The sequence below is a fragment of the Aedes albopictus genome, chromosome 2 (assembly GCF_035046485.1).
Source record: "Aedes albopictus strain Foshan chromosome 2, AalbF5, whole genome shotgun sequence".
Classification (NCBI taxonomy): domain Eukaryota; kingdom Metazoa; phylum Arthropoda; class Insecta; order Diptera; family Culicidae; genus Aedes; species Aedes albopictus.
In genome coordinates, this window is record NC_085137.1 from 333,020,650 (window position 1) to 333,034,636 (window position 13,987).

Consider the following 13,987-nt stretch of genomic DNA (forward strand, 5'->3'; position numbering starts at 1 on the left):
AACATCGCACTGTTGCCGCAGTGCCGTGACAAGCTCTTCCGCTTCGGTGATCTCGTCTTGGTCTTTGACCTTCAGAGTCGCCTCATGCGTAAGAGCCCTCACCTCCACTCCATCACCAAGGACCTCTTCTGCCAGCCTCTTGTAGGCGGCGCCCTTGTGATCCTTCTCGCGCTTAAGCTCCAGGATCATTTCACCCGTACGAGTACGTCTGATACTGCGTACGTCGGCTCCAAGACCCTCAAGCTTGGCGTCGCACCTCATCGCCTTCAAGACGTCCGAGTATTTCGACTGTTCGGTCTTGATGACGATAGCGTCGCCTTTTTCGCGCCTGGCACCTGCCTTCCTACGCCTTGGCTTGGCGACCTGCACTTCTGCCTGCGGATTCACCTTCTTCTTCCTCTTCCGCTCTACCTTTGTCCAAGGAGGGTCCTCTCCTTGGATCGCCCTGGCTGCTGAGGGCCCACCATTGGTCGCAACCCCTTGTTCCCATCATTCCGGGACGGGCCGGCCATTTCAGGCCCATCCTTCCCAGCTTTCCGGGAACCCTGGCTGGGGTCCGACTTTCCGGCATTACCACCGGCTTTCGGGGTTATTATGCGCCTGGCCTTGCGGGCGCCGCCAGACAGCTCCTCACCTGACGGCTGCCTCGCCCGCTTCTGCGAATGCTTGTCACGTTTGTCACGAGCATTCGCTTCCACACTCTTCGGACTACCCGCGAAGGAGAAGGCCTCCGTTTGCGTAAACTTAGACGCTTTCTCCTTTGCGGGTTCCGCCGCTGCTGCAGCCAGCAACGCGACCGCGTGCTCCTGCTTGGCCTCATCGACAGTGATGTCTGTGTGTGTGTATGTATGTGTGTGTGTGTATGTATTAGTGTGGGTCATCGGAACCGTTTTCTCAGATCAAAGCTTTTTTGGTTCCGTTTCGGGTCCTGAGTATCTGTACAAAATTTGAGCACGATCGGTTGCGTCTACACTTTGCGCATTGCAATTGAAATTTGTATGGGATTTTGTATGGGAAAACATACTTTTTTGTATTTTAGCCATAAGTTGAAAAAGTTTGTCTGAAACTTTTTAACTGATATTGTAAAATGATAGCCTAGGATGTTCTGAAAAACTTTGTTGAAGACCGCAAAGCGATCCGATGCTTGTGAAAATAGTTATAACCAACGAACCGCATGCATGTGTTTATGGTTTAACATGTAAAGGAATAACAATAGCAACAAAATCATGCTGTTTCGCCAAGCAATGCCAATGCTATAACTTTTTTCATAAGCATCAGATCACTTCGCGGTCTTCGACAAAGTTTTTCAGGACACCCTAGGCTATGTTTTCACTTTATCGGTTACACGGTTTTAGAAAAATTCGAGCTTGTTATGAGAGAAATGCAAAAAAGTGTGTTTTTCCATGTAAAATCCCATACAAACTTCAAACACGATGCGCAAAATGTAGACATAACCGATCGTGCCCAAATTTTGCACACTCATTTGGGTCCTGAAATGGGATCAAAAAAGCTTTGATCTGATGGGGTACCATTGAATTTTTCATTTTTCCATATAAACGATGACCCACTCTAGTATGTATGTGTGTGTGTATGTGTGTGTACAAAAAAACTCACATCACTTTTTGGCAGTAAACCTCAACTTTCGAAAACATGATGAACGGTAAACAGGAAAATAGTCTCGGGCCATATCTGACCCGGTAGTGTTCCGGAACCGGTTCCGGGTGACCCGCCGGAAGTGGCCAAATATGAAAGTGAACCAAACCCTTCATGCGACACATCAAACAGCGGATTTTTCGATAACCTGATGAACAGTAGGCAGGAAAATATTCTCGGACCATATCTAAACCGGTAGTGTTCCGGAACCGGTTCCGGCTGATCCGCCGGATGTGGCCAAATATGAATATGAACCAAAGCCATACATGCGACACATCAAACAGCGGGTTTTTCGATAACCTGATAAACAGTAGGCAGGAAAACATTCTCAGACCATATCTGAACCGGTAGTATTCCGGAACGGGTTCTGGGTGTTCCTCCGGAACTGGCTAAATATGAAAGTGAACAAAACCCATGCATGCGATATAACAAACAGCGGCTTTTTCGATAGCCTGATGAACAGTGGGCAGGGAAACATCCTCAGACCATATCGGAACCGGTAGTGTTACAGAACCGGTTCCAGATGTCACGCCGGAAATAGCCAAGTATAAAAGTTAACCAACCCCTTACATGCGACGCATCAAATCGCAAGTTCTTCAGGCAACCTGATAAACGGTTAATAAAAGAGAATAGTTTCAGATCATATTTGAATCAACCGATAGAGTTCCGGAACCGGTTCCGGGTGTCCCGCTGGAAGTGGTCAAATGTAGTAGATATCAAAACCCATGCCTGTGGCACATTAAACAGCGGCTTTTTAAATAACGTGATGAACGATTAGTCAGAAAATAGGCTCAGACCACAACGAAGATCTTTATAAAGGCTACCGATAGTGTTCCAAGACCGATCTAGGGTGTCCATCCGGAAGTGGCCAAATGCCAAAAAGAACCAAACCTATGCATGCGACACATCGAACCGCGGTCTTTTTTTAAACCATGAGGAACGATTAGCAAGAAAATAGGCTAAGACCACATTAGAGGCTACCGATAATGATGCAAAACCAGCATTGGGTGCTTCCTAGGGTGCTTCGCAGGAACTTCAAAAATGAACAAAGTCAATGCAAGCGATAAATATGTGTAAGAAAACAAAATCTTGACTGAACTAAGGCCACATACATACAGACGTCTTACTCTACTCACCCTCCATCGTCCTTGTTTTCAACGGTTGAAACAAATATTAATCGTTGTTGCTCGTTTGACGTCTACTCACTACCAACATCAAGCCGCAGTGAAACGCAACCTGATTAGCATTCGGCGATTATTTTTTCGTAACGATGAATATAATAGCAATATGTTACAAATGATATGTCTGTTTATCTGTACTAAAGCAATCTCATCAAATCACTGAGGTGTAAAAATATACAGTAGGATAGGTCAATGTTATATGAGAAAATTATCGCATCATCCCCGGAGAAAGTTTTTTCAATCCTTTTTCCCGTCTAAAACTACTGGGAATTTTCTTATGGGACTTAGTATGGGCAATTTCACTTGCTTGCATTTTTTGTCAAACTTTACATGAATTTTGTAACCTATGATAATAAAACATAGCCTAAAGTGTGAAGAAAAAACTATGTCGAAGACCGTAAAGCAGGGCTGTCCAACATACGGCCCGCGGAATCGATGAATGAAACTTGGCCCAAGGATTGAAATATTTGAAGATATTTCATATTTAAATAAAATTTAATATTTAAAATAAACTCGAAATAGGTAGAGTGTTTTGTTAAAAATTTTCAAAGATTAAAAAATTTAAATACATAAATTTAAAAAATTTAAACTTGAAAGGTACAGCCAAATTTGAAGCAGAATTTCAGCAAAATTTACTGAATTTCAGAAAAACGTTGCTGCTGAACAGCATAGTTTACTGAACGAATCAGGGAAGTTTGCTGAATTTCAGCAAATTGTTTGCTGCAACCTGCAGTTCGGCAAAATTCAGAAAAAAAGTATTCAGGGTGATTTTTGCAAAAAATCAAGAATTCTTGCTCACATTTTTATGACCCAAATGATGTCAGTGTTGTGATTTGCCGTGAGAACGGCTAACCGGATGTACAAAATTTCACTGTTGCATTCGTGCTTTCGAATTTTGATGTCGAAATTGAATGTCTGGCCCGTCGACTGGTATGGAGTATCACTTGTGGCCCGCGGCCACGAAAGGTTGAGCAGGCCTGCCGTAAAGTCATCTGTGATTGTGAAAGAGGTTATATCCTAGCTTGTAATTATCGTCTTGATGTTGATCGGTCTTCAGTGATAGTGAAAGTGCTCAAGCAGTCAACTGAAAATTCTGATATTTTTCAGCCCAGTCTATACGTTTAACGTAACGTCGGAATATGTTCAACTAATAAATTTCCCAATTTTATTAAAATTATTGCTTTTCTAAATAAGGTATTCTCAGGATTCAGGAACAGTTCGCATTACGTCGACGGAAAGATCATGCTTCGGAATGATGGCCCTATCACAGAATCTAGCTAAACAAACAATAGTTGAAGATTCCAAAAACAGGGACCGAATTCTAAACCGCCCGATAGGTAGGAGATTGTCCACATCACGACGGTTTCAAACCGAACGGACTCAATAAATACCAAAACTTTCGTATGACATTTTTAAGTTAGGCAAGGCCATCATGACTAGGAAACCTTGACCGATTGAACCCTTGAAAAGGCCCCATACAGATCGAAACGTCGGGAAAAATCATAAACTAGTGTTTTCGATTCCCCCAAAAGGCTGAAGCCAACATTCTGAAGCAAAATAATCCCAGTTGTATCCCAACCTAGGAAAGATCATGGGTACATGTTTGACGAGAAAGGCACTATCACCACTAGGTGGATTAATCTGTTTTTTTTTTTAAATAACGTGGATTTTTACGACGTTTTTTGAAGTATCGCGTTTTTACGTGGTTTTTTTACGCGGTACTATTACCGTTGTAAAAAAAAAACTTCAGTGTATAGCCCAGTGATTGCCAATATGATGCCACGGGCCACAGGAATTACTGAAGTTTCGGAAGTTCTAGAAAGTAGTGCCTTTTTACGGCTTGTTTATCTTAAAGTGCGGTACCCTTAAAACAGATGCATTTCAATGATCAGTGATATTCAATTCATGGCGACGGGCCACGCAAAATCTTCAAAAACTCGAAATTTCAGGATGAAATGAAAATGTTTTTTTTTTCTCAATTCACGCCTCACGGAGAACTGATTACAATTTGGTAGTATTACAGAACTCAGTAGTTCACAATCGGGGTTCACGGGCCACAATAATTTCGCAAGAACCAAAGTGTTAAGTGAACATGTTTTTCGGATTAGTCATCTAAAGAATGAGTATCTTCAATATTTGAGGTATGTAGGGATGATCAATAAATACAACTTGTCTCTTTGAAGTGCTTTTACATAATAATCTTTATTCTAATCAACTGTCAGCGTCATCAATGTCAATGCCTACCTTGTTAAAGTCAGTCTTACATCAACATTATTCACTACAATATTCGTGTGTTGCAAATACCAGCGGTTTTTAATTTATGGTCACGGGCTTCGCGAATTTCTCAAGAACCGAAAGTGTGAGAACGAAATGAAATTATTTTTCAGGACAATCAGGTGGATAAGGGGTTCTCAGGGGGTCGTAGGGGGGGGAGGGACTCACCTGAACAGAAAAAGGGGCGTTTCAGGGGTTCTTAAAGGGGTTCAACAGGAACTCCAGCAGTCTCGGAAGTGTTTCAGGGGTTTGCGACGCAGGATATTAACCCTTGTGTGGCCGACAGGGTACCCGGGTACCCAGCAACCATTCAAAATACACGCTGTAGAAAAAAGCAAAACGTTTGTCGGACACATAACGGTTAAAAAAAAATCACACCTTCTTCTCGGACAGCACGGCCCGTGACCCCAGCTTGAGAACTGAGATTCATAACGCCTCTTTATTATATTAACTGCTTCTTGAGACGCAGAATCTGAAAACCATTTTTACTCTCTCGGTGCACTCTAGATTCTTGAGAAATTGTCATGGCCCGTGACCCCAGTTTGGAAACCTCTGAGCTTTACTACACCACTTTAACCTTTCAGGACGCGCGCCATCATGCAACCGAAACTGCACCGTGCTCACGCTGTATACGAAGAGCGAGGTTTTTTGATAGTGTTGTACTTTTTACAACAGCGCGCGCGCTGAAGGGTTAATACAATTATTGCTCCGTGAGATATAGATTCTAAATAGCATTCACACCTTCTCCTTGGACTTTCCGTTCTTGCGAAATTAGCATAGCCCGTGACTCCAGCTTGGGAACCACTGAGCTTTGCAACGCCACTATACTGTGATTCTTGAGACGCAGAATCTGAAAACCTATTTCACTTTCTAATCGCACTTTCGGTAATTGAGAACTACTGATCTGTGCAACACCATATTATTGTAACACATGTAATGTACACGCTTCTTGAGACGCAGAATCCGAAAAAAAAAATCTGACCCTCTTCTAGAACTTTTGGATCTCGAGAAGTTTGCGTGACCCGTCATTCAAGATTGGGAACCACTAAATTTTGCAACTCTGCTGATGGTAGTGCTCTTGAGACGGACAATTTGAGAAACAATTTCAAACTTCGATTATGCATCACCCAAGGAGCGTAAATTGGTGGAGCGCTTTTTGGGAATAAGTGCGTAAATTGAGTTTGGCGGAAAAAAAGTGAGTGTAAAGTGAGGTTTATGCCGTTTTTCTTTTTAACCTGAGTTGGAACTGGATTGGCGGAAAATGTGTAAACAAACAACGTCAAACAAGCTCAGTAACAAGCAGGGCGTGGAGGCTGAAACATGCCGCATTTCGTCTTTACCGCGTTTTTGCATTTTTCTTGTGTTTTTAGTTCGTACTTGGGTGGAACGCTGATGGAAGAGTGAAAGGTCGTCGGTCGTCAGTGACAAGCAGGGAGCGGAGGCTGAAATATTTCGTCGTTCCCGCGTTTTAGTATTTTTCTTTGTGTTTTTTGTTCGCACTTTGTGTAAACGATCGACGATGGCTCGGTGGCAAGATACCACATTGCCCGCATCATGGTGCTCGTGTTCGTCGTTATTCCGAGTTCGGAAATGCTAGTATCCAAGAGATTGTTTTTCAGTGCGTCGGGTATTCTCGCTGATGTATTTTTTTTTTTGGATTCTTTGATGGACGATCGGAGAATCAGCGAGTGGTGTGAACGAGTGCACATTTTATATGGTTTGGACCGTTTGCATGCTGAGACCAAAGCCAAACATAGAAAACCAGCTGGTCAGGATTACCCGGTGAGTTCGTTCCTTATTATTACTTTTTATATTTGTACATGACTTATATGGGGATTTTGGAGGGGTAGCCTAAGGAAGTTAAATGAACTGGTTTCCGGGCAAATGTTCGTGGGGTGGCCAGACTTTGTCACGAGATAACAATTATCATGTTGTTTTCCGAAGGTCTCCAGTGAGTTTAGCTTACCCTGCTACAACAAACCATCAGGTAGATCATTCCGTTCCGGTATGACTCTGCAGCCATAGGTAATCCTTGCGCTGATGGTGGGTACACAATCATCATCATCAAACAAACAACGTCAAACAAGCTTTAGTACAAGGGCATTTTTTTTATTATCGTACAAATTGGGCCGAAGGGTCTCAGATTTTCATTAAAGTTTTTCCACCAGGGCTTACGGATAAATAAATAACAAAAATTGAAAAAAATATCAGGGTCGCCTATTTTTTCGGAAAATTTAGGTGGAAATTTCTTGTTTTCCCCTGATACTACTTACTTTTAAAAATCATAACTCAAGAACGAAGCATCGTAGAAACAAAGTTTTTTCTAGAAAGCGAAAGCAAATTTTCTCAGAATTGCAAAAAGAATATGAACTGGACAAAGTTTTCCACATAATTTTCCACAGTTGAGAAAATTCGTAAAGAAAAGCCGGAAAAACTATGCCCGAACTCGCAGAAAATTTTTCAAAAAAATATTTCTGAAAAGGTTATTTCAGAAGCTTTATTCGCTGAAATTTTTGGAATGCACTTTTTTTCGTTTTTGAGTTATGGCCTATTCTGTTTAAAAATGTCCAAATGCGCCATATAAGCCTTTTTCAAAAATCATAACTCAAGAACGAAGCATCGTAGAAACAAATTTTTTAATGAAAATAAAAGATAATTTTCTCAGCAATCCAAAAAAATATGAAGTGGAAAAAGTTTTCCACCGTTGAGAAAATTCATTAAGCAAAACCTGAAAAACTATGCCCGGATTCGTTGAATATTTAAAAAAAAAATTTTTGAGAAGGTGATTTTATAAGCTGAAATTTTTGGAATGCACTTTTTTTTTATTTCCTGAGTTATGACCAATTTTGTGACAAATGGCCATGTAAACCTATATTATATGTTCATTTTTTTTTCAAAATTGGCCATAACTCAGGAACGAAAAAAAAAGTGCTTTCCAAAAACTTCAGCAATCAAAGCATATGAAATTACCTTCTCAAAAATATTTTTTTCGAAAATTTTCCGCGAGTTCGGCCATAGTTTTCCGGCTTTTCTTTATGAATTTTCTCAACGGTGGTCCACGCCATATTTTTTTTGGATTCCTGAAAAAAAAAATGCTTTTATTTTCGGTAAAAAACTTTGTTTCTACGATGCTTCGTTCTTGAGTTATGATGTAAAAACAAGGCTCATATGGCACATTTGGACATTTTTCAACAAAATTGGCCATAACTGAAAAACGAAAAAAGTGCATTTCAAAAATTTCAGCGAATAAAGCTTATGGAATAACCTTCTCGAAAATATGTTTTTGATAATTTTCCATGAGCCTGTAGCCAAAGTTTTTCCGGATTTTCTTTATGAATTTTCTCAACTGTGGGATATTTTGTGGAAAACTTTGTCCAGTTCATATTTTTTTCTTGATTTCTGAGAAAATTTGCTTTTTTTTCTAAAAAAAAACTTTGTTTCTATGACGCTTCGTTCTTGAGTTGAGATTTTTCAAAGTTAGTAGTGTTAGGGGAAAACAAAGAATTTCCACTTGAGTTTTCCGGAAAAATAGGCGACCTTCATTTTTCTCATTTTTTTTTGTTCATATATCTATGAGCTCTGCCTGTGGGAAAAGTTTCATGAAAATCTGAAACCCTTCGGCCCAAACCCGTATGGTTATAAAAAAAAATCTACGCTTGTGGGGTCGGGTACGAAGTGCGAAGTCGGGTTGGGGTTGAAACTGTGACCTCATCCAAGTCCAACCCAGTTTTAACTGGATCAAACAGAAAAACGGCAATCAGCAGACCACGCGTAGACCAATGAGAGAATCTCGACAATCGGAGAAGTGCAGAGCTAGGTGCAGAGATATTGTTTGGTACTACGTTTTTCATGAAGGATAGAAGCAGAGAAGAACATAAGGAACTTGAAGGGTGTACACGGGCAAAAATCCGGATCCCAAAACATGACAAAAAGTTATGAAATCATAAAATATGTCGCTTTATGATATCATGACTACAAGTCATAGAACCATGCCGCTCAGTCATAGAATTATGCCGCTGACTCATAAAACTATAAAACCGCTTCAATTTTGCCTTCAAATTTAACCCAGGACCCAGGACTTTCAGGACCCGAGAAGGAATCCAAAAATACATTGATCTGAGAAACAACATGAGACCTCTCAGCACCATGACTCACGTTAGACTACAGAATCTACAGTACATCCAGCAATTTACTGGAACGTGCTAAAATGTGTTTATCACATTCTATCATCTTCTGCGCTTCCGAGTGATGCGACGATTGAAGGATTGCTTGCTGCCGAGGAGCACTGATGAAAACGAAAATTTGGTAAATACAGGAATAAACATCAATTATTCGTCTGTTTCTGCGGAAATCGATGCTAATATATTTTGTTCATTTATTTGAACGCACACGCATGTTCTCTCTCATCGCTCCCATCAGTTCTGCAGTACCTAGTGTTTACTTGACAAACGGTTCGAAAATTTAAATGGGGACAAATGAAACAGTTCGCACCCTAGCCGAAGATTTTTCAACATTTTAATATCTAGAGTGTACATGAAGTACGGTTAGCAATAATGGCTTGTTGAATTTCAACATGTTAATCGGCATTCTGTTTCGTCATTTGACAACTGCAAACAGGATGGTATTATGTACAACCCTATAGTAAAGCGTTCCTAGAAATTAATTGCTTATTTGATTCCAGCCAGAGTGATGAGTTCACCCTCAGTTAACGTACCTCTCAAACCCTAATTCTCACTTACCGGGAAGCGCTTCTATTTGCACCATGTGCCCGTTGGGTTTCGTACCATCCTTCGTCAACACGTTTTCCGGATGTATGACGCCACTACAGCACACTTTCGCCTTCTCGGTAGGATTGAATTTGACGTGCTTTTTCAGCAACAGCGAGTTCTGCCTGCTGAATACCGGAGGAGACTTAATTGGTGTACCTGGAACGACAGACAAAAAGCAACCAATCAGATGTTACAAGTCTCACGGTTTTTGCCTGCCTGCAAAGTCAAACATCAACGTATTCCGTCGTCTTCTTGTTGATGGTGATCAAATAGTATCAAAGTCTCATTAGAGTGCTGCTCTGTTACTTCCCATGCGCTCACACTCACTTCCTAGTATCGCTCCGTTGATTTGGGTTTCTTCCGGTATCAGCGTGCAGTTGGTGTGGGGACACATCATCGGGCTAAGTATTGATTTCCCGGGGGGTAGACAAGTGGCTACCGGTGGACTGTACTGAATGTGCACGGTCTGTGGAAAAGGCAGAGAAAAGTCGTTTGAGAGCTGGATGGTTGGTTGTGGGTCCACCAGACAAACCGAGAATGGAACCAGCCAGAATGAGCCGGGGAAAATTGATGATTATTGGGGGCAATTAGCCGGAATCCTAACTAATTAGAACACAAAACAACCAACTGTGACAATTTGATTTACCGGGACGATGCTGGTTCGTTACTGTCCTCGTCGATCTGCTGTGTGTTGGGAATCACATGTGGCAGAATGCTGAAGTGATTTTACAGCATGCGTCAAACATCTAAAGTTACAACAAACATTTTATCGGAAATATGAATTTTGTTGATAATTATCGTCGGAAGGGGGTAGCGTAATTATGACTTTGATTCCCAGCGCCATGCCAAAAGCTTCTCTTAGAATCGCTTCTGGAGTTCTCTGATGTTTTCAATGGGCAGCCTTCAAGAGTTTATTATGGAATATTTTGAGCATTACCTCCTTGTAGTATTGACGTATGGCATTCCCCATGAAGTTTCTACAGATTTCTTTGAGGAAATACTCCAGCAAGTTCCTTCTGGATTTCTTGAAGGAATCACTCACGAAGAATCTCATCAAGAACTCCCTCCCACAAGAAACTCCCGCAGGAGTCTTGGAACAAATTTGAAGAGAAACCGAGAAGAATTCCTTGGAGAAATCCGGGATGGAATTCCTGTAGAATTCCAGAAAGAGCTCATAAAGTTATAATAAATCAGCACATTTTCTTATGCACGCAAACCGCACAAGATGAATTAAATCAAGCTACCCATGAAAAGCTGGCCGATTTTTTCATAGTCCGAAAGCTCACGAAATTTTTCTAAAATCCGAATCGTAAACAACCAGGGCACGAAATAAGGCTCTGTATGGAATTCTCGCCCTCCCTTCCACTCTTATTGAAATTTTGTAAACAAAAAAGCCAAGATATGTCAAAAATCTTCCAAACCCCACCGTACCTACCTACTGTAATTTCACGGAGACACATTTCGTTCGTTTGGAACAAACATATTCATGTTTATTCGGTAAACTGATAAAATGTTTAAAACTAAAATTTCAATTTTTAAAACTAACTCAATTACATATTGATTTCGACAATTGATGACACAAGTTTCCCAAATGGAAGAGAACGTACCTCTGGAGCCGACCTACTGATACCTGATACCCATTGAGAAGCCCCCCGTTCCGCCGCCTAATACATAAACAAAACTCACAAGTTCCAGCTGCAACTTCAAACAAGATTTCCTCCTGCAAAAATGTCAAGTTTGCCCAAAAATTTCCACTAAATCCCGTTGTTTTTGGGAGCGTATGTTTTTTTTATAGATGTACACATGATGTTGACATTGGAAGTGCTACGCGGGAGGGGGGTTCTCCAACGAAGGAAATGACTTTATAAGTTTAATGAGAAACCAAAAATTCCTGAAGGGCCGACCTGCCACAAAAATATTTTTTTACATTTATTTCTAACTTAATCTGTCAAAAAATAGGGTAATTTTCCAATTGCTGCACGGCTAAAAATTCGCCAATTGTTGCACAACCTCATAAGAATAACATGGAGTGTGCAACAATAGGCGAGTTTTTAGCCGTGCAACAATTGGAAATTTACCCTACATCTTTTTTCAGATTGTTCGAAGTGACGCGTGTTTAAGGCAGTTGCGATGAGGATCTCGGTCGCGTTGCATTGTTTGAAGGAAATAGTGAAAAATGACGCGTGTTTGGGGCAGTTGCGATTTGGATTTCGATCGGGTTGCATTGTTCGGTGGAAAAAAACAAAAAGTGACGCGTGTTTGTGACAGTTGAAATGGAAATCTCGGTTGCGTTGCATTGTTCGAAGGAAAAAGTGAAAAGTGACACGTGTTTGGGGCAGGTGCACATTGTCTTTGCTCGTGAAGTGATAAAAATGGATGCACACTTGGTATCAAACAGTGTTGCAGAAAATTGGAGGAGTTAAGGAGTGGTTGCGGTCATCTGATGACATGGAACTGGGTGAGATCATTCCGAGTTTTTTTTTCTTTACATACTAGAAGAGGTTGGGGTAATTTCGCCAATGCGTTTTCATGAGGACTCCTGGAGTCTGTAATATCTGCAAATTCATCATGTAGCTCTGGTGCAGGCCTAATATTGAAACGATAAAAATGTTAGAAGAAAGTGATTGCAGCTCACAACAATCATTGACCAAATTTAAAATAATTGACTTAATTACCTCAACGGCTGTCGATCACAGGTAACACATATGACTACTCTTAGTAAAATACATAATTCGAAAATAGCTATCTAAGCTTGAAAGTTTATTCTCCGTATACTCTAAGTTCAATACTGTGGGAAGCGCGCGACTATTTCCGTGAGTCGGTCGGTTTTCTCGCTAGGGAGATGGGGACGCGAATATTGAATGCGAAATCAGAAGCGCGCGATAGCTTTCGTGGGAAAGCTGGTACTCACGGTTGTGTAAACGATCAATGCGGTGACGCGTTTAATATAGAACGATCGTTGACGTATGTGCATTACTCTTACTATCGCGACCAAATATGTAAATCATAATCGGGATGAAGACCGTGTCGTGTATTTTCATTTAACTAGTGGATCATATCGCCTACCAAAGGTGGCTCCAAGATCCACACCTTACCCTACCCCACTAACAAATACTCCTTCCCGAGACAACTGTCTGACAACTGATTCTAGTAACAACGGTTGTCGAACTAACATTCCTTCCCCTTTCCCGATGACCGTAAGGACGTGGCCGGTGTCGTTATCGACTTTAAAATATTGAACTCTCGAATTGTGCACATTGAAAGTGTGTAGCTAGAAGGCCTACTTTCCCCACGGGGATGCTATGGTGATCTGATTTTGTTGCCGCTTATAATGCGCAACCAGAGCTCACTAATACAAACGTTCACTCAATACAGCAGCGGGAGAAAATAAGGAAAAACGCACTTTGACGAACAATGTTTGCGAAAAGACGTGTTGTGTGTCTTTTCACAAACAATTCTCACTCTCTGTAGGAACTTCACCTAAACATTGACACTCTCAAATTGAAAACTATCAAATATGCCCCTTTTTCATGATCAACACTTTTATGAGATCTAATGTGATGCAAGCGTTTTGCACCAATATCCCGCGTAAAAAGGTAAACATTCAAATTTCATGACTGTGTTGGTGAATATTTTGGCTGGAGCATAAATTTATGCTCCACGTAAGGAGGCACAATCCAACCTGTCAAATTCCATAGTGAAAAAACAGGAAGCCGTCCCCTTGACTTTCCCACACCATATTTGCAGTGCTGTAATGGTTCATTACAGAACTAATTTGCGTTGCGTAATGAACCATTACAGCACAGTTTTCAGTTTTGATCAACTTCTTTATGCTTTCTGGACGCAGTTTTGAAAAATTGTGACAGCTACACGGTATAACTTGCTATGATTAGACTTTTTTAAACATGGCTATGAATATTAGTGTGCAGTATGATGAAAAAGTTTTGTTAAAAACTATCCTCAAGCGGTAATTTATGAAATTGCAAAAAAAAATTTGTACGCAACTCAATTCAGAACTCGATTTTTCAGCACTCGTTGTTATTCTCCAACTCGGCAAGCCTCGTTGGATAAATGTACAACTCGTGCTGTAAAAGTCTAACAATAATTCTC

The 13,987-nt window shown here is 40.9% G+C and overlaps 1 protein-coding gene across 2 annotated transcripts in view; it reads right to left on the minus strand.

Annotated features, from left to right (window-relative positions):
• The window catches only part of LOC115259196 (uncharacterized), a 242,305-nt gene that overhangs the window by 6,483 nt on the left and 221,835 nt on the right, over positions 1-13,987 (minus strand). For both annotated transcript variants that reach the window (XM_062852541.1, XM_062852540.1), the window contains exons 8-9: positions 10,205-10,343; positions 9,848-10,033 (exon numbers count right to left, since the gene is read on the minus strand). In XM_062852541.1, the coding sequence (XP_062708525.1) occupies positions 9,848-10,033; positions 10,205-10,343 (325 nt within the window). The remainder of the gene's footprint in view (positions 1-9,847; positions 10,034-10,204; positions 10,344-13,987) is intronic.